The 21,104-nt window shown below is 41.2% G+C and overlaps 1 protein-coding gene across 17 annotated transcripts in view; it reads right to left on the bottom strand.

The window, feature by feature from the left end:
- ASPH (aspartate beta-hydroxylase) overlaps positions 1-21,104 on the bottom strand; it is a 236,926-nt gene that overhangs the window by 58,843 nt on the left and 156,979 nt on the right. For all 17 annotated transcript variants that reach the window (XM_049854244.1, XM_049854240.1, XM_049854242.1 and 14 more), the window contains 4 exons: positions 18,801-18,886; positions 10,315-10,401; positions 1,744-1,894; positions 312-448 (listed from right to left, as the gene is read on the bottom strand). In XM_049854244.1, coding sequence (XP_049710201.1) covers positions 312-448; positions 1,744-1,894; positions 10,315-10,401; positions 18,801-18,886 — 461 coding nt within the window. The remainder of the gene's footprint in view (positions 1-311; positions 449-1,743; positions 1,895-10,314; positions 10,402-18,800; positions 18,887-21,104) is intronic.

Here is a 21,104-nt window from a genome sequence, read left to right as displayed (position 1 = left end):
CTCTTGTAAAGGTAACAGTGATTACAGCCTAGGAAACCCTATGGGGCAGTTATACTCTGTCATAGAGGGTCACTAGGAGTCTGAATTGACTCTATGACACACAACAACTAAAATTTAAATCTGTTTCCGATGAAGAAAAAAAACAATGTGAAAGCAAAATTTATAATATGTCAACTACAAAAATACTTAGTGTTTAACTTAATTTAAAACAAACAGAGTGAGAGACTGGGCATATTAAATATAATCTATAAATAATAATATCGGAACTCTGTTCAAAATTACTTGACTTGGTTCACAGGAAATCTGTTTACCTCTTCATAAACCTTCTTGGCATTGTCATTATCTCCTATCAAGAGGTATCCCACGCCAAGGTCATTCTTTAAGGAAGTATCATTGGGGAAGAGCTGAACCAATCTCTTCAGGGTCATCAGGGACCCCCTCATGTGACCTGATTTGTTGGGAAGGAAAAAAAAAACAGATTATGTACATTTTCATACTGCAAATATAAATCACCAGAGACTTCAACAAGCCTAAATACCAACTTAACTCTAACATAGGGTATAAAACATAGGGTATGGCACCCTGTAAATCTTGAAAGGGCACTGAGGTACGCAGGACAGTGTTTAACTGCTGACACCTGTCTCCCACAGGCGTGCACTCGCCTCTCCGTAACGACCCAGTTATGGAGCAGAGGATACATCATCCAGTACTATGGGGCCCTCTGGTGGACAAGAGGATAACATGCACTGCGTGAATCAGGAAAACCCTAGCTTCAATTCTGGGGCCCACTGCCGTTACTTCCTGGCAACTGGACCCTGAAAAATACTTACATGACCTTCCCATACTGACACTAACAAATCATCCAGGTACCCATCCAGCTGCTGACCACCCACCTGAGCAGTTACATGTAGCTTACACTCCTCCCTCCTGGTTTACTCACAACCTGTTAGGTGGGAGAGTCACACGCCTGGCTCAGCTGAAGGTAGGTAACAGCAAGTCTTACTTGGTCCTGGCACTGGGGATATGAGTCAGTCAGAGAGGATGCTCTAAGCTACTCTCTTCAAAGCACTTGCAAATGTACTTTGTGATTAAATTTTTTTATCCAGCATTTTTCTTGGTGTAGAATTAAATCTTACAAGCAACATTTTCAGGGTGACTGGAACGCCTAAAATTCCTTCACAAAAATTGCTCTGCTGATAATTTCAACTTCCATTCATTTGTTAGGTTTAAGAGAGAAAATGATTTGGCATGGCAGAGTGCGCTTTTGATTCCAGACCTATTAACGTGTTAGCTGTGGTTGCTTAGGCAAATCATCGCACCTCTCAGCATCTCACTTGCCTCAGCTGTAAAAAAAACAAAAACCAAACCCATTGTCGTCAAGTTGATTCCGACTCATAGCAACTCTATAAGGCGGAGCAGAACTGCCCCATAGGGTTTCCAAGGAGTGGCTGGTGGATTCGAACTGCCGACCTTTTGGTTAGCAGCCAACTGCTTAACCACTTGGTGCACGGGGCAGGGGGCGGGGGTATTGCCATCTACCCCTTTGTAATGATTAAGGTTAGGAGTGCTGTTTCATTTTAGAGGTAGTCAGTCTAACACATAGTTGGGTCACGTTTACCAAATGAATTAGTTATAAACCCAGGTCTCCTCCGGTGTAACTCAACTCTAAGCGTATACACGACCTCAGGGTCTTCAAGATAAAGCGTACAATTCCCTACTGACTGAGCTCTCATTCTGCCTTACCTAGAAATTGTTGTCTTTCTGACCGCCGCTTCAGACTTAGCTTCACCAGGTCTGCTGGGACATCGGGCAAACTGGCCACCTGCTGGTAGGTCTCGATGGCCCCCCGAAGCACCTCATTGCTTCTCCTCTTCTCAGCTAAATCGTCTTCACTCTAGAGGAAGCCCCAGGCTGGATAAATGTCACCTGGCTAGCTAGGTTTGTAATCACACCAAGGATTCATACACAGTCAAGTTCTGAACATGCTTTTGAAGTAATTTAAGACAAACATGAAATTTTTCCCTTATTAAGAGATAAAAAGATCAAGCAAAAGAAAGCAATACAACACACTCTTTTAATTATATGAAGAAAGGCTAGCTACTAAACTACAGATGAGAAAGACCATTACAAAAGCAAGATTAATATATACTAGTGCTCTTGGAGGCTTATATCACATTATATATTAACATTATAGAGAGAGGACTCCAGTCCACAGCTCCCGTTCTTTCCTTAGTTCACTGGTTCATTTATTTGCTCAATAACTATTTTCTGGAGGCCTTCCTCAAGCAGGACACTGTTCTAGGCATGTGGAAGACAAATGGAACAAAACAGGCAGAGCCGTTTTCTCATTTTGCTTACATTCTGGAATGGAGGGTAAGACACTATACAAATAAAGGTAACATGTTTGACAGCCATAAGAGCTGTGGATAAAAATAAAGCAGGCTTAGGAGTACTGGGGAATGTGAGGAGACATTGCTGGCTTAACCAGGAAAATCAAGGAGGGCTTGAAAGAAGTGAGGCCACAAGGCAGAGGGTATCCGAAGGAAGAGCATTCCAGACAGACAGAGAACAGTGAAGGGAAAAGCTCTGAGGAGGGGTGGGGTGAAGAACAGAGTTCAACGTGGCGGAGTGGAGGGAGTAAAGGGGGGAGTGATGGACATCAGACAATGCAGGGCCTGGTAAGCTGCTGTCAGGAGGCACAGATAGTTCAGTGGTGTAATTCTCGGCTTCCATGCTGGAGACCCAGGTTCGAATCCCAGCTAATACATCTCATACACAACCACTGCTTGTCTGTCAGTGGAGGCCTGAGTGTTGCTACGATGCTGAACAGGTTTTGGTGAATCTTCCAGACTTAGACGGACTAGGAAGAAACTTCAGAAGTAGGCTTGGTGATCCACTTCTGAAAACCATCCAATGAAAACCCCATGGATCATAATGGTCCCATGTGCAACTGATCATGGGGATGGTGTAAGATCGGCAGTGTTTTGTTCCATTGTGTACGGGGTCACCATGAGTTGGAGCCAACCTGACAACAGCAAATAATAACAAATAGTTATCAATTCTTTGGCACTAACTCTAAGTGAGATGGAAAGCCACCAGGGTGGTTGGCATGGTCTGATTTATGTTTCAAAGAGATCACAATGGCAAGGAAAACAGACTGAGGGAGTAAGGCCGCAGGCAGGGAGCCAAACTAGGATGCTCTGGCAGGAATCTAAATATGAGGTTATCGTGGTTGGACTGGGGTGGTAGCAACAGAGGTGGTGAGAAGTGGTTGGATTATAAATATATTAGGAGGGTCACAGCAAACAGATTTGTGGACAGACTGTAGGATATGAAGAAAGGGAGGAAAGTAATGGATGAATTCAAGGTTTTTGGCTTGAGCGATGAGAAAATGGAATTGTCATTCACTGAGAATGGGATGATAAGAGAGAATCAGGCTTGCTGTTGTTGTTAGGTGCCATTTAGTTTGATTCTGACATGTAGCAACCCCATGTAACAGCAGAACTGCCCCATAGGGTTTTTTAGACTGTAATCTTTACAAGAGCAGACCACCAGGTCTTTTCTCCTGTAGAGTCGGTAGGTGGGTTCAAACTGCCAACCTTTCGGTTAGCAACTAAGTGCTCAACTGCTGTGCCACCAGGGCTCCTTGAACCAGGTTTAACAAAAACAACAAAAAAACTCATTGCCATCAAGTTGATTCTGACTTATAGTGACCCTATAGGACAGAGTAGAACTGCCCCACAGGGTTAAAGAGTATGAAATGAGGAATTCCATTTAGGACTTTGAAATTCAAATGCTTATCAGACATCCAGTGGAGACACTGAACAGGAAGTGGCATATATGAGTCTGGAGTTCAAGGGAAAAATCAGAGTTAGCGATAAAAATCTGGGAATTGCCAAGCACGTAGATGGTATTTAAAGCTATGAAGCTGGATGCAGTTGTGACTGTAAATACAGAAAAGAAGAGGCACATGTCTTTAGAGGTCAGGAAGACAAGGCAGGGTCAGGAAAAAGGAGAGAGAAGGAATGAGGTAGGAAGAAATTAACAACAACAAAAAGTGGCCTTCTGGAAGGCAAGTGAAAAAAAGATTTCAAGAGGGAGAGTGATCAGCTGTGCTAAAAGTGGCTGTCAGGCTGGGCAAGATGAGAACTGAGAGTAGGTCCTGCTGTGTCAGACAGAGTGGCACCACCCATGGCCCTGACAAGAGGATTCCATTGGACTGCTGGGGACACAAAACTGAATGGAGTGGACACAGGAGAAAAGGAGTCAGGGACACCTCTTTCAGGAGTTTCACTGTGAACGGTCAGCAGAGGAATGGGTCAGTAGCGGGAGGGAAATGTGGATACAAGGGAGAGTTTTCATCCACAGGAAATATCACAAAATGTTTCTATGTTGATGAGAATGATCCAGTAGAGAGGGGACATCTGATGATGCAGAAGGGCACAGAGTTAGAGTGATGCCCCTCAGCAGGTGAGAGGGGGTGGGAAGAGGGCTGGGAACAGCTCGTCTCGGGCAGCAGGAGGGAAGGCAGAGCACAGGGCCGCAGGGACAGGCGGGCTGTTGGAGGAGTGGTGGTAGCCTGTCGGGGAGCTACTTTGGATGCTTCAGTTTTCTTTGTGAAATAAGAGGCATGATTTCTTAGCTAGAGATGGAGAACAGGGCATGGAACACTGAAGGTAGGAGGAGAGAGGAGGGGTAAAATGGTCATCAATACCTAATCAGATTTGGTAGATTACAATTTAAAGATTACCATCTAAGGAAAAAGCATACCAGTTAGATGCTAAAAGTAGCATATACAATATTTTCCCTTCAGAATATCCTACTTAACATGTGTCATGGGTTGAATTGTGTTCCCGCAAAATATCTGTCTACTTGGCTAGGTCATGATTCCCAGTATTGTATGATTATCTACTATTTTGTCATCTGATGTGATTTCCCTGTATGTTGTAAATCCTATCACTATGATGTAATGAGATGGATTAGTGGCAGTTATGTTGATGAGATTTACAAGCTGAGATAGTGTCTTAAGCCAACTTCTTTTGAGATATAAAAGAGAGAAGCGAGCATGAAGACCCCATACCACCTAGAAAGCAGCACCGGGAGCAGAGGCCGTCCTTTGGAAGTAGGGTTCCTGCGTGGAGAAGCTCCTAGTCCAGGGAAAGATTAATGAGAAGGACCTTCCTCCAGAGCTGAGAGAGAGAGAAAGCCTTCCCCTGGAGCTGATGCCCTAAATTTGGACTTGTAACCTACTAGGCTGTGAGAGGATGAATTTCTCTTTGTTAATGCCATCTACCTGTGGTATTCCTGTTATAGCAGCACTAGATAACCAAGACAACATGCTACTTTGTTAAGGTGTTTGCTGTAGTCAAATACTGAAGAACAAAAATAAAGCATAACTCAGCAATTTGAGGATATGGTCAGAAAATGATCCATCCCTTTTCTACCTCCAAATGAAAAAAAATAACAAGAATTAATACCAATTGATAAAATATCTGTGGGGAGCTTTTCAGAAAATAAGACACCCAAAAAATAACTCGTCAGTATGTACCCAATGAGTATAATTTTCCCAAGATGAAGAGGGCTAGAATTGAAGCAATGGGGATAGAGAAAAGTGGATAGATTTACAAGGCATTTAGAAAGTAAAATTGATAGGACAGACAGTCTCTAGATTAGAAAAGAGTAATTTACCCTGGCATGATGGAAATATGCTTCCGACCACTCAACTACCTTTTAAAACCTGTAAATGGCCTCTGGAATGGACTTATCTACTCCAAGAGAAAGGTCACTGTCAATAGACCATGACTACCAGTTATTTTGCCTGTGTGACCTTCCATTGTACATTCATACCCTGGCTCTTCTGTTTAGGCCGCGGTTTCTTATGAGTTGGGCTATGGCAAATTAACTCCCCAGATTATGGTCATTCACAGATGAATTGGCAGAATCACAGAGTCCTAGAGCTGACAGCATTCTTTTGAGACTATCAAGTTCAACCTTATCATTCTGAACCTACAACGCTTCCAAATAGAGGCTGGAACTGAAGGGGCTCTGCATGGTTAATGGAAGGACAAATGCCTACCAAGAACATACGTCTATGTAGAAACCCAAAACCCATTGCTGTTGAGTTGATTCCAATTTGTAGTGACACTATAGCAACCCTATAGGACAAAGCAGAACTCCCTCATAGGGTTTCCAAGGAGCACGTGGTGGATTTGAACTGCCAACCTTTTTATTAACAGCCATAGCTCTTAACCACTGTGCCACTAGGGTTTCCCATCTATGTAGAGACAGCATCAAATACGCTTTACCAAACTCAGTCTAAAAAGACCGCATGATAATGCCTTGTCTCCCCTCCCCCCCACCCAAGGGCTCTCATTTTAACAAAGTATAAACATTTTACAACTTCCAGAATTGGGAAAAAATCAGCTTTAAAATGGTATATAATTCTTTCGAATCTCTTGACCAAAACTGATAGGCATTTGCTTTGAAAACGAAAATTGTGCAGATTGATTTTTATCAGTCCAACATCTGTAGCTAAAATGAGCTGAGCTGAGACAGAACACTTGTTACAGGACGTTAACACTGGAAAGCCTTTTGTTGACTCTAACTAATTCATCCACCCACCCTTCCTAGGAGACGTGTCAGTTTCTGCCTTAGAGGCATTAATGGTTTGTGTAAGCCAATAAAGTGAATTGGGCTTATAATTCAAGATTTTGCATGTGATGTTCAGGGAACTTGGTCAAAATTGATTTTCCCAGTGAAAATCTTGCCTGTTCCCCAAGAACAGGCAATCTCAGTGCTACTTTTGAAACGATAGATACTCCAGTTTGTATCTAACTCAATGTTGTTAACTTTTAAAAAATATGTTGGGATATTCCAAAGTAATTAGTAAGTCTGCTAAAAAAGAATGAAGATGTCAATTTTTTTCTTCCCTATAACACCCACCTTCTGCCTATTTTTTATACTTAAAACTCCTATGAATTTAAAGCTTCTTTTAAATTATTCTATTAACATTTGGAGCCCTGGTGGTGCAGTGGTTAAGAGCTTGGCTGCTAACCAAAAGGTCAGCAGTTGGAATCCACCAGGTGCTCCCTGGAAACCCTACGGGACAGCTCTACTCTGCCTGATAGGGTCGCTATGAGTTGGAATCAACTCCCAGCAAAGGGGATTAATATTTCACACATACCTAACTTTTGCTTTATGCCATATCACTGTTAATATCAATAACACCTCATTGCATAACAGTTTAGAGATTAAAAAATATTTATTGAAGACTAAATCTTAAGTTTTCACTGCCAAAAAAGGACATACATACAGCCATCACCATGTTTCAAAATCACTTCATTTATTTAGACTTTGATATCCACCGTTAATATCACATATAAAGAAAAATGCTAAAGTAGAAAACATTTTGCCATAATTAGCATTTACGTCAATCATTTTTCTCTGTAGGTAATATGCATTCCTTCATGAAATGACTATTAATACTAATGGCAAAATGCATCACTTATTTGAATAGGGATAATCTTCTTGTGACAAACCTGTTCACTCTGCTTAATAGTGATGTAATTTAGTAATTTTGGAGGATTACTGACCAAATCGATTTACAAAAATGGAACAGTCATTGCCTCCTAAGCCTGGCCTCTACCACGGAGAAGTGGGACTTATCTGCATTAATTTTAAAACCTGTTGACGTTGTGGTTAAGGGCTACGGCTGCTAACCAAAGGTCGGCAGTTGGAGTCCACCAGGTGCTCCTTGGAGACCCTGTGGGGCAGTTCTTTTCTGTCCAATAGGGTCGCTATGAGTTGGGATTGACTCCATGGCAATTGGTTTCAGTTTTTTTTTTTGGTTTATCTCGATATTTATTCAACTCTTTTTCATATTTCACAATAAATTCTGTTTACATCATACGGATCCTAACCACTTCTTCGTAGGGCCCTTTCTTAAGATTTTTATGTCTTTGGTAATTGTCAGTGGATTTTTTTTTTTTTTTTTTGTCCATTAAATCTTATAAATGGTTATTGTTAGGGTATTAACTCTTCTGAAACTTAATTTATTACATTTTAATTAATAAAAATTTAATTACTTTTTAATGGGGAGATAGGGAGAATATGAGCATCTGGCTCTTGAGTGGCTGCTCCCGTGCAGCCACAGTGAAGCATTCTTGCTTCATCCATAGTAGGGCCGGTGCCTGTGTAGGTGTCATGCACAAATGCCTGCGTGGCCCTCCCTCCAAAGGGGTGTGGTGAGCCCCTCCTTGGTTCTGGAAAATTTCTGTCGCTCTGCATTCATTGTGTCCTGGGAAGAGGCTGACAATCTCATCCCCCTGGCAGCGCCATAGGAGCTTTACTACCTGACACATATATAGATCCAGCCCTGATTTTACTCTGAGATCCAGACTCTGTAAATCCCATGGTCTACTTGATATTTCCACAAACTCAACCAGACCAAAGAGAATCTTGATTTATCCAACTCCCCAAACATGCTCCTCCACCAGTCTCCCTGGTTAATAACTGGTACCATCATCTCCTCTGTTGGTCAAATCAAAACCCTAGGAGTCATCCTGAGTCCCCTCTTTCTCTTCCCCTTACATCTCATCCATCACCAAGTCCTTTCAGCTCCATCCTCTGCCCATTTCTCCCCATCTCCCAGGCCATGACCCTGGTCCATACTACCATCATCTCCTGCAAACACTTGCAACGACCTCCTATTATTCCTGCTTCTATTTCTGCCCCTACAATCCATTCTCCACCCAAGAAACCAAAGCAATCTTTATAAAAAACAACTAGACAGGTCACACCCTTGCATAAAATTCTCCAGTGGCTTCCCGGTGCACTAGGGATAAAGTCTGTAAGAAAAAAACCTGTAAGACTTAAGTCTGTAAGCAGTCCAGTCTGTAAGGCCACTGTACCTTCCCTTACCATGCCCTTCCTTCTGCCGAGCTCACGACAACAAGATGCTTCCATGCAACACAGCATGGCCTTTGCCCTTGCTCTTCCCTCCACCTGCACAGATGGCTCCTTCTACAGTCTGTCTCAGCCCAGATGTCACCACCTAGAAAGGCCTTTTGTGACTACCTCATCTAAAGTGCTGTCTGCCCTGTCATTTGCAATCACATTAATTGCAGCCAAAAAATATTAAGAGGTATACTCTTTATGTTATTTTCTTTTCTTTATGGCATGCATTATTTTGCTAAATGATATACTTATTTTTAATGTTTATAGTATTTTCTAAGTATATATTTATTTACAAAGAATTTCAGGGCTTTACTCAAATGTCACCATTGCAGTGAGCCCTTTCACTGCCATTCCAATCCCCTCACACATGTCCCTGCATTATGTCTTGTTCTTTTTAGAGCTTATCACTAGCGAGTATGTCTATTTCCTTACTTATCTGATGCAATGAAAAGCCCATATGGACAGGGATTTTTATGTGTTTTGATGACCGTTGTGCCTCCAGTGCCTAAAACAGGGCCTGCCACATAGGAGGCTCTCATTACATATCTTTTGAATACGTGATTTTTAAAATGTTTTCCATTGGAATCTATGAACTCTAAGGGAAAGGGCCTCTCTAGTGCTCAGTGATATTCCCAGGGACTAGAACAGTACCTCCACACGGGAGGCTTATGTAGTTCCAGGTGAATGTGGAAAAGGTTTACAAAAGATGGAGATAAGAAAAGAGATGGCAGAAGTGGGAGGTGGTGAGAAGATAGCTGGGTAAGAAATCAATCAGCTGAGAGAAACTAGAGAGAAGACAAAGTACATTTCACTTTAAATTTTTTTTAAGTCTTTCCTGAGGATAATTTCCAGTTATAAAATTGAGGTTCTTAAATCTTTGAGAAAATTGTTGAAATGGCATATGTCTTGCTATGAATATTTTCACTGCACACACACAAACTTAACAAAAGGAAACAGACATATATATTAAAATATATCACCAATTAACTATTTAAAAAATGATCTCTGAGGAGCCTCAACTAAAACCACGTGGTGAGCCTAAATGAAAAGAAGGGTTGTGGAGGTGGATGAAAGGAAATTTATCACCAAAGTGTTCACCTCCAGTTTCTTTTCAAAGCCAGAGAGACGCCATATGGAGGCGAAACAGAAAAAAAAAAAAAAAAAAAATTACTAAGTTCAGCAGAAAACAGGAGCAGTAATTGTCTTATTTTAAAAAGTTTTTCTTCGGTTTTATGCATATACATAAATGAGACAGGGATTCTGTAAAGAAATTACAGGAGGAAAAGACAAAATACATAAAGTGTGGAGTGAAAAATTCAATTACATAAAACACATGGACAACAAATAAACCAAGTTTACCTGCGCCTTCCCGTATCTCGCACGTGGACTATGTGGGTACTTGCGCACTAGTTCTTCAAATGCATTCACCGCTTCCTCGATTTTTCCCTGTTAGGAAGAGACAGTGACATAAGTATGATAAAGTCAAATGCGTAATGTTACACAATATTCACCAAGCAATGATGTCAAAATTTCCTGGATACCGTCTGGAGATTTAAGACAATTTTATCTAAGATTTAAAAAAAATTCACTGTATTATGGCAATCATAAACCTAGAAAGGGATATAAGCATATTTTATTTTTGAAAAATTAGACACCTGACACACAGTGTACTGTATGCTTTTGTTAAAGAAGAAATTACATTTTCCCTTTAATATATAAGAACAGTTTCTACATGTATTCCTAAATAAAATATTTAAATTTTAAGTAGAGAAAAAACAATACTGCTTCCAGCTAGAATGTCTTGGAGGGGCAATGAGAAATCTCATAGATGCTCAGAAGCACCTGTTAAAACGGTGGGAGATCAGCATGAAGGAAGCACGGTCCGCTTGGTTCTGGCATCTGTCACCCACCGAACGTCAAGGTTGATTCAGCTCATCTGGCTGATGGGAGCTGGCTGACTGCAGCGCCTACTGCCTCTGTGTCGTGTGAGCCCTCCCCCACCCAAAGCCCACGTGAGTTCTTGAGAAGATGACTCTTTGACCGTTACTGAATGAAAAGACATGGAGGAAGCGCCACAGGTATTCTTGGTAGAGGTCTTGGTATTGGGGTGAAGAACCCTATCCTTGCCTCACCCCTTTCAATGCCATTCCACAGCATAAAGCAATGTCTCCTGGTTTCTAATAAATGGGAGCAGTCCAAGGATATTAGGAATGATGGGGTAGAGACAGATTTTTTTGCAAAATGAATCTTCCTAGACACATTGGCTATTTATAAATTGGTGAATCCATTCATTCACAGGTAAATGTAAACTCATTGTGATTCATATACTTTGACCTTCACTGAGTGAGTTTTTACACAACAAAATTTACCTTACAAAACTAGCTGTAAAAAGCAAACCGCAAACTACTACACAACTGTTACTTTCACTTTCTTCTGAAAGCCTTGATTAAATAGTAAGAAGTCAGGCCACATATTATTAAAGTTCTGTAAAATCATTTTTTTTTTTCCAGGTAGGTCATCTGAGGTTTCCTTTTTGTTCCCATATGCCTCCTGGTGCAAACCACAGCCAGGATGACTGGCTAGGATCTGGGCTCTACCACTTATATGAGATATCTGACTTACAGTAAGTTACTTGTGACTGCCTCAGGTACCTCATCTGTGAAACGGGGTGCCTTAGTTATCTAGTCCTGCTATATCAGAAATACCACACGTAGATGGCTTTAACAATAGACGTTTATTCTCTCACAGCCTAGACGGCTAGAAATCTGAGTCAGGGCACCAGCTCCAGGGGAAGGCTTTCTCTCTGTCAGCTCTGGAGGAATGTCTTTGTCATCAATCTTCCCTTGGTCTAGGAGCTTCTCTGCACAGGAACCCTGGGTCCAAAGGATACACTCTGCTCCCGGAGCTGCTTTCTTGGTGGAATGAGGTCCCTGTGTCTCTCTGTTCACTTCTCTCTTTTATATCTCAAAAGAGTTTGGCTCAAGACACAATCCAATCTTGTAGACTGAGTCCTGCCTCATTAAGGTAACAGCCACTAATCCCACCTCATCAATATCATAGAGACAGAATTTACAACACAAAAGAAAATCACATCAGATCACAAAATGGTGGACAATTGCACAATACTGGGAATCATGGCCTAGCCAAATCGACACACATATGTTTTGGGGACACAATTCAATCTATGACACAGGGATAATGATAGTACCCAGCTACCTCCTGAGGTTGTTATGAAGATTCAATATGATAATATACATAAAGTGCTTGCAGACACAGCAGAGAAACTATTGAAAAATGTTACCCATTATTATTATTGTGGAGGGTGGGATGTACGTGTGCAGGCACAGGAAGATGGGGCCAGCCATGCAGAAGTCTCTGTTAAAGACAGGCGGGATAACGGAAAGAGAATGGATAATGGAAAGAGAATGAGAACTTGGACACAGAGATAAATCAAGCCAGATACATATTCCCTAAGTTATATTTATTGTCAAAAATAACTATATCACTATTTAAAATATACTTCCCTCTCACAATATTAGTTTTTAGAATCACCATTTTCTTATATGGAAGATTTTAAGAAGTGCTGAAGAATTCATGTTAACTATCTTATCTTTGTGGGACTTTCTTATAAATAACCTGTATTAGTTTCCTGAGGCTGCTGTGATAAATTATCACAAACTTGGTGGCCTAAAACAATAGAAACTTATTCTTTCACAGTTCTGGAGTCCAGAAGTCCAAAATCAGTATCAAAGTGTGGAAATCAAGGTGTCAGCAGATCCATGCTCCTTCTACAGGCTCTAGTGGAGAATCTGTTCCTCGTCTCTTCCAGCTTCTGGTAGCTGCCAGCATTCCTTGACTTATGATCACTTCGCTCCACTCTCCGCCTCCATATTCACATGAGTTTTTTTCTCTGTGTGTGAGTGCCTTCTCATCTTCTGTCTGTATCAAATCACCCTCCGTCTCTCTCTTATCAGGACACTTTCAATTGTCTTTAGGGATTACCTGGATAATCCAGGATAATCTCCCCACCTCAAAATGCTTAATTTAGTTGAATCTGCCAAGATTCTTTTTTTCCCGAATAAGGTAACATTTAAAGGTTCTAGGGATTAGAATGTGGATATCTTCATGTTAGCCATTTTTAAGTCTACCATAGTTTGCCTTTTGGCTCCCAAAGATTCACATCCATCATACTTGCAAAATATTTTCAGTCTATCCCAACATCCCCCAAAGTCTCAGCCCATTAGAGCATCAAGTCTAAAATCTCAGGTAAATATCATCAGCTCAAAAGCCCTAAATCTCATCATCTAAATCAGGTATGGGTGAAACTCTGGGTTTGATCCATCCTGGGGCAAAATTTCTTTCCATCTGTGAACCTGTGAACCTAGAAAACAAGTTATATGCTTCCAAAATATAACGGTGGGGTAGGCACAGAATAAGACTTATATACATTCCCATTTCACAAGGGAGAAAATGGAAGGGAGGAGTCATTGATCTCAAGGAATTTTAGTTTCCAGCAGGGCAAATTCCATAAGATTTCCAAGTTTGGGAACAATCCTCTGTGGCTTGAGGCTCGACCCTTTGGGCCCATGGCTCTGGCCTCTCCGCCTATGATTTTGCCCTCAGTACCCTTGGCTCTGGCCTCTGGACCCAAGGCTGTGCCCTAGGAGTTATCTTCCCTTCTTCTTGAAGCATAGTGTCATGGATTGAATTGTGTCCCCCTAGAATGTGTCAACTTGGTTAGGTCATGATTCCCAGTATTGTATGACTGTCTGCCATTTTGTCATTTCATATAATTTCCCTATGTGTTGTAAATCCTATCACTATGATGTTAATGAGATGGATTAGCAGCAGTTATATTGATGAGATCTACAAGATTAAATAGTATCTTAAGTCAATCTCTTTTGAGATATAAAAGAGGGAAGAGAGCAGAGACAGAGGGACTTCATACCACCAAGAGGGCAACGACGGGAGCAAAGTGCATCCTTTGGACCCAAGGTTCCTGTGCTGAGAAGCTCCTTGACCAGAAGAAGACTGATGACAAGGACCTTCCTCCAGAACCGATAGAGAGAAAGCAAGCCTCCCCTGGAGCAGAGGCCCTGAATTTGGACTACTAGCCTACTAGACTAGATAATAAATTTCCCTTTGTTAAAGCTGTCCACTTGTGGTATTTCTGTTATAGCAGCACTAGATAACTAAGACAGGTAGCACATAATTGAAGCTGAGTAGTTTTGTCAGCCTATTTTCTGCTTGGAAACCCTGGTGGCATAGTGGTTAAGTGCTACAGCTGCTAACCAAAGGGTCGGCAGTTTGAATCCACCAGGCACTCCTTGGAAACTCTATGGGGCAGTTTTATTCTGTCCTATAGGGTCGCTATGAGTTGGAATTGACTTGACGGCACTGGGTTTGGTTTTTTTGGTTTTATTTTCTGCTTGCAAAATTTTGGAAGTCTCTCAGCCTTCCTTTATTTTATGCTGTCTCCGTCCTTTTCAACTGGCAGTGTTTCTGTTAGTATAATATTATCAAAAGCCTTGTGGCTTTCCTGTGTATATAATGGGAATTCATGCCATAGACAAGAGGATCATCCACAAGGCCTTCCTGGATAATCAGCAAGAAGACACTAGGCCACATCTTGAACACTTTACTCGGAAATCTCCTCAGTGAAATATCCGAGTTCATTGCCTCTAAGTTGTGCATTCCACACAATTTTAGGACATAATTCAGGTAAGTTTTTGCCACTATATAACAGGATCATCTTTCCTCCAGTTTCCAATACCATGTTCATGTTTTCCTTCTGAGCCCTCAGCAGAAGCACCTTCATATATCTACAAATACTCTGTTTATGATGACATAGGTATTCTCTAAAATGATACAGGCTTTCTCTACCATATTCCTTAATTCTTACTGAGCTCTCTCCAGAAACACCTTGAACATCCACATTTCTACAGTCTGTTTAAGGGAATCTAGCCTTTTAAATCATATTCCTCAAAATTATTCCGGCTTCTATCCATTACCCAATTTCATAGTCACTTCCACATTTTTAGATATTTGTTATAGCAGCAACTCACTCCCCAGTACCAAAATCTTTATTAGTTTCCTATGGCTGTTATAACAAATTACCATAAACTTGGTGACTTAAAACAACAGAAATTAATTTTCTCACAGTTCTGGAGTCCAGAAGTCCAGAATCAGTTTTCAGTGGGTTGAAACAAAGGAGTCAGTAGGGCCATGCTCCCTCTGGGGGTTTGGGGGTTGAATCTGTTCCTTGCCTCTTCTACCTTCTGGTTGCTGGCAATCCTTGGCAATTGTTGGTTTGTGGCTATATCACTTCAATGTATGCCTTCATCTTCACATCACCTTCTCCTCTGGGGGGGTGTGCCTTCTCCTCTGTCTGTATCAAATCTGCCTCTGCCTCTCTCGCATAAAGACACTTGTGATTGTCTTTAGGGCTTGCCCAGATAATCCAGGATAATCTCTCCATTTCATGATTCTTAATTTAGACACATTTGCAAAGACCCTTTTTTCAAATAAGGTAACTTATATAGGTTCCAGGGATCAGGACGTGAATATCTTTTGGGTTGCCACTTTTCAGCCTACTACATGCCCTATGCAACTTAGATTGCAAATGTTGGTACTACTTTTGTGATAATCATACTGCATGTAACATTACCATATTTAAAACATGGGAATAACAATATTCATAACAAATTTGCTAAAATGTTTTGTTCCTGCTTGACACTCCACTAGTTGCCCACCAAGGCTGTAAAAATGGCAGCTTCCTTTAGCTCTGCCCTAAGCACTCCTTTTGGTCCCCTCCACACACTGGCTGTGTGGCTACCCAAGGGGCCATGAGTTCTTCTCTCACCTCAGCTGGCAAAGTCAGTGTACCTTCTTTTAGTTTAAAAAAATTTACCTTTCTGTAGGCCCTTGATAAAAAATATTGCTCTAAACACTACTACTGTTCAGTTCTTATTTAAAAAACTCAAGTACAAGGTACAATATTTGAGAAGCATTGCCTGGACAGTATCTTTTCCTCAATGTAACTTATATTTAATCCTAGGACAGTTCACAGGAGATGCACATACTTGGATCACACTGTTAGGTGTGATGCCCCTTGGGCTGCACTGAAGGACAGTAAGAAACATCCCTGGAAGTGTGTTACAGAAGGTGTCCAGTCATTCAGTACACCCTCTGGAATCCACAGCAGGTTTCTCTCTGGACTTAGTGCAGAACAGCTATGCTGATGAACACTATTAATCTTACGGCAGAAGTCTGTTCCCTTTGTTCTGCCCATTAGGAAGAGTAGAGCTGAAATCACTGCTAGCACTGTTTAGAGTCTATGGTAGGAACTGTCACATGTTGCTCTTACTCTAGCTATATCAGGTTTTCTCTCTCCCCTTTTTTTAACTTATAATACAATGAACACTAAATGATTCAATAACCTAATATATTTAGTATATGCCTTCACATCTTTTTTCTTGGGATGGGAAGGTATTTTTAAAAAATAAATACTATTTAAAAAAAATAGATGATTGAAATGTGTGAATGAAATAGACAATCGACACATTTTTGGGGAAAAAAAACCAACCAGTGACCATATTCTCTCATGCAGTGTCATACTTGAGCCTGAGCCTGGACAGCTGTGACTAGGGCACGTCTCCGCATGGCTAGCCCAGGCCTCAGCAGTCCCACATCATCTGAAAGTACCAGCTGTAAACATACCCCTAAAAGGCTTCATTATGCTGATGATTCAGTCCATAATACAGCTCCCCGCTGTCTCAGAAGCAAGAATTGCCTCCGTGGCCACTTCTTCCTCCTTCATTTACTCAGTTATAGATTCAGGGCGCTCCTCAAGGAAAACATCGTAATTTCTCCCAGTAAGTAAGTAAAAACTGGAGGACACCCCGTGGACTGTTGCAGTGCACTCCCGTCCCACTGAATTACTGACCCTTCATAACTGGACCCTTCTTTTCATGCACAGTCATGACATAAAAATCCTTCCCTGAAGCTGTTTGTTCTTTATCCCCAAAGTCACCTGTGACATAGGAATCTTACATTTTCAGATACGGCATTTCATGCAGAGAAAGTGGAGGATGCCAAAAAAAAAAAAAGGAATCTTGCATAATTTCTATTAAGAAATGCAAATTTCCCACAAGTGGAAAATGCCTACACTTCAAAAAGTTAAACAAGATAGACTTAAAAAGAAATCATTCCATATGGTTAAACGTAGGGACAGTGAAAAATGCCTTTGTTCCAATATTGTTTGGAGTCAGTACGTTTTTATCTGCTTGGGGATAGTGTGAGTCAAGCCTTTGCTCCGGAGTCGTCTTCAGCGCTTGTTACGGAGGCTTTATATCTGTTGGTACATTTTCAATAACCGTGTGGGAAATACATTCTTCTCTCACTGCAGTTACTAACCTGAGCTTTTTTTATTGCTGTTGTTTTCTACTAACAGCCCTCCTTTCTCTTTTTGCAGCCAATGTCTACTTGATACAAAAGCATGTTACGGGAAAACTAACGAGGAATACAGAGTCCAAATTCAAGAATGGAGCAGAGAAAGAAATTTCCATGAAAAATAAGTCGATGATTAAGAGACGACGTGACTGAACACATTATAATAGAAATGTTTCAGCCTAATAATCTGATGAATATGACTGAGTCAAGGAAACAAATAACTTAAATCTGGTGTCAATTCATTGCAGACAAAACTGTAACATGTAAAAGAGAATGCAAATAATGTTTCGAATTAACTGATGACAAAGTAAGACATACAGCAGTCACCCTGGACACTAGGGGTGCCTGAGTAAAACTCTAAGGGAAAAGAAGTTAAATCTAATATTATTTCATCTAAAAGTAAGAATATTCCTAAGGATACTGGACTGACCTTACTTATTCTTTTTGCTTCAAGGTGCTATAAAATTAACAATTTCCACTTGGGTGGTACTTGACAGTGTTGATGCTTTCTTTTTTAAATCTCAGTTGATCTTTTTTGCCCATTGTGTAATTGGGTTACTTGTTTTCTTATTGCTTGTTTCTTACTTTATGAGTTCTTTGCATATTTTGAATGTTAAGTCCTTTTTCAGATGTGTTTTGCAAATATTTTCTCTCAGTCTGTGGCTTTTCTTTTCATTCTCTTAATGGAGTCTTGCACAGAGCCAAAGTTTTCAGTTTTAACCAAGTCCATCTTATCAATTTTTTTCTTTTATGAATCATGGTTTCGGTGTTGTATCTAAAAAGGCATTGCAAAACCCAAGGTCACAGAGATTTTATCCTGTTATCTTCTAGAAGTTGTATAGTTTTGCCCCTTCACTTAAGTCTGTGATCTATTTTGAGTTAATTTTTGTGATAGATGTAAGCTGTGTCTAGAGTCATTTTTTTCTGTATGTGACTGTCCAGAACCATCTGTTGAAAGACTATTCTTTCTCCATTAAATCCCCTTTGTTCTCTTGCCAAAGATCAGTTGACTAAGTTTGTGTGGGTTATTTTTATTTTTACAAAAACTAAGTAAGAAGTAACAAGAGAACCTATTATCCTCATTTCTTAAATGAGGAGATGGAAGCTCAGCATCGGTATGTGATTTGCCCAAAGCCACACAACTAGAAAGTGAAAGAGGTGGACTAGAACCCAAGTCAGCTGGCCTGGAAGTAAGCTCTATTTCTATTTTGCTATGCGGCTGCAATTCTTTTCAATTTGATTCATTTCACAGGGAATGTTGACACACCTGGGGTAAAATCCACTCTATTCAAAGATTGTTTCTCTTGTATTTATTTTTTAAGAAAACAATAATACTGGAGTTTCAACAACTAAACCATTGCACGTTTCTGCACAAAACAAAAACATCAACCTACCCTTTTACGAAGTTTTTCTGCAGCATCGAGTTCAGCTTTAATAGTCTTATCAAATTTATTTAAAAGTTTAGGCTTCTTTTTCTTAACTGAAAGAAAAAAAAGGAGGTTTTTATTTTTTGTCTAGAAATAGTTATTTAGAATAGTGCTTATAGGTAGTGAGAAACCCAAATATATAACTGAGGGAGCAAACATATCCCAGCTCACCTGCCCTGTCTCCCCCCCACCTCCCAGCAGTCTGAGGAGGTCAGCAATCACCAAACTGTAGGAGACCACTGGGCACAAAGGCCTTCTTGGAAAACTGGATGGATACTGGCCTCCTAAAACTCTCAAGCCTATTGGCTTAGTTTCTGGAACGAAGGTGGTAGGTATGATTTCTAAACTCTCATAATCTTTTTCTTAGCTAAGTCCAAAATGACTGCTTAAAATCACTTTTGAATATGTCTACAAAATTTTCTGATACTGATACTGATAAAGATAAAAATGGAAGATACTACCATGGGAGTCAAGTAAAATGGAATTTCTTCGTCCAGCATTCCAGGTCTTTCCAGCGAACCACTGACCTGCTGCCCTGGCGATGTTCCGTAGTTCAGCCGACCTGGACTGCCCTGTGCTCCACAGATAAGCATTGTGCCATTTCTTATCCTACTTTCTTGAAATAAAATGCCTGTTCTTTATGTTTGCCAGTCAAAAATATGGCCATTCTTCAAGGACTAGCTCAAGACTACACTCCTTATAAAGCTTCCCCTGATGTCACTCACACAGTACACGTACTCTCTGTTTCCCTCTCACCTCCCCCTTCACAGTACCCTGCACATCTCTATACTGTGGTACTGTCCCCATATGTCTGTTATTATCTGTGTACTTATCCTGTCCTTTGCTAAACCATAACCTCCTGCAGGGTGCCCCTATGTGTTAAATACAGGCTGAATGATTCATGTACTTTACAACCATGTTTTGAATACATATTATGTGCCTGGCTCTGGGTAAGACCCTAGCGAACAATGAATAGGAGGCCTCTTCCCCGAAGCTCTGAGTGGGCAGGGCCTGCTGGTACTGGAGTGGACAGCGCCCAGGAGCCTAAAGCAAGGGGTCCTGCCTGAGGAGTCAGGACAGTGATGACAGGCTGAACCTTGAGGGGAAACAGGATGTTCCACACAGAGCAGAGACTGAGGATGGGGAAGAAGGAGGAGTGGGAGGAGCGATGGAAGGAACTGAGGTCAGAGGAAAATTTCCTCAATTTTCTAAAACAAATCCACAAACTTAATTGCTTCTGCCCTATCCTGCCACAAAAGAAGAGGTTACACTGACCCCCTCCACACACACCTGCCCTCTGCTTGCTACATTTCTGAATGCCTCCTTCCTGAGCCCTCATCAGCTTAAAAATGTTAAGTCTCTGCCACTGTAAAACAAACAATACAAACCTTTGGCCTTCCCTCCTCTACCTGACTCCCAATCTCTTTCCCCTCAGGTCACACCTCTTCACAGCCTCACCCTCTCCTGCCCTCTCCCCTGGCTCCCTCTCAACTCACAGCACTCAGCTTCCAGCCACCATGAGGACCATCACATGTCTTCTGGAAGGAAGGAGGGCTAAGTGGTTAAGAGTAAGATGACAGGGGTCCGAGTCCCAGCTCTATCACGTCCAAGCTCTGTGACTTTAACCAAGGTGCTAATTTTTCCGAATCTCACGTCCCTCATCTATAAAATGGGGATGGTGTTTTGTGAGAGCTGAATGCAGTGTTGGATGGTGAGTGTGGAGTACTTAGCACGGTGCCTGGCAGAGTGAGTGCTCCATACAGGATAACCAAAAATGGCTCCCATCCTCACTTTAAGTCCGTTTGGTCCTTTTTCATCCTAATCTTACAGACCCCTCTGTAGCATCTGACACAACCGACAGCTTCCTCCTTGCTGCGGTGATCCTTTCTCTTGACTTTCGTGGTGCCTCGTCTCCTGGTTTTGCTCCTTGCTCTCTGGCCTGTCTTGTCTCCTTTCAGCCTCCTCTGTGGTTCTGTCCCTCTGCTGAATCCAGAGATGTTATGTTCTTCAGGGTTCAGTCTTTAGCCCTCCAAAATGCTTTAGCTACTCAATTTTCAAACTGCACTAGGAATGAACTAGTTATTTTCTTCTGGCTTGCAAAATTGTAAACCTAACTGCCTACTATATAAAAGAAAAAAAAATTTTTTTTTTGATATCTCAAAATCGGTATATCAGAAATGGAATTTGCTATTCCTCACAAATCTATCCTTCCTCATATTTATCCTAAGCATCTAGATCAGAAACCTGGCTGGGGAAGACAAGTAAAATGAG

The sequence above is a fragment of the Elephas maximus genome, chromosome 15 (assembly GCF_024166365.1).
Source record: "Elephas maximus indicus isolate mEleMax1 chromosome 15, mEleMax1 primary haplotype, whole genome shotgun sequence".
In the NCBI taxonomy this organism is placed as follows: domain Eukaryota; kingdom Metazoa; phylum Chordata; class Mammalia; order Proboscidea; family Elephantidae; genus Elephas; species Elephas maximus.
The sequence above is the reverse complement of the archived record's forward strand: the minus strand, read 5'-3'. Positions and strand labels throughout refer to the sequence as shown.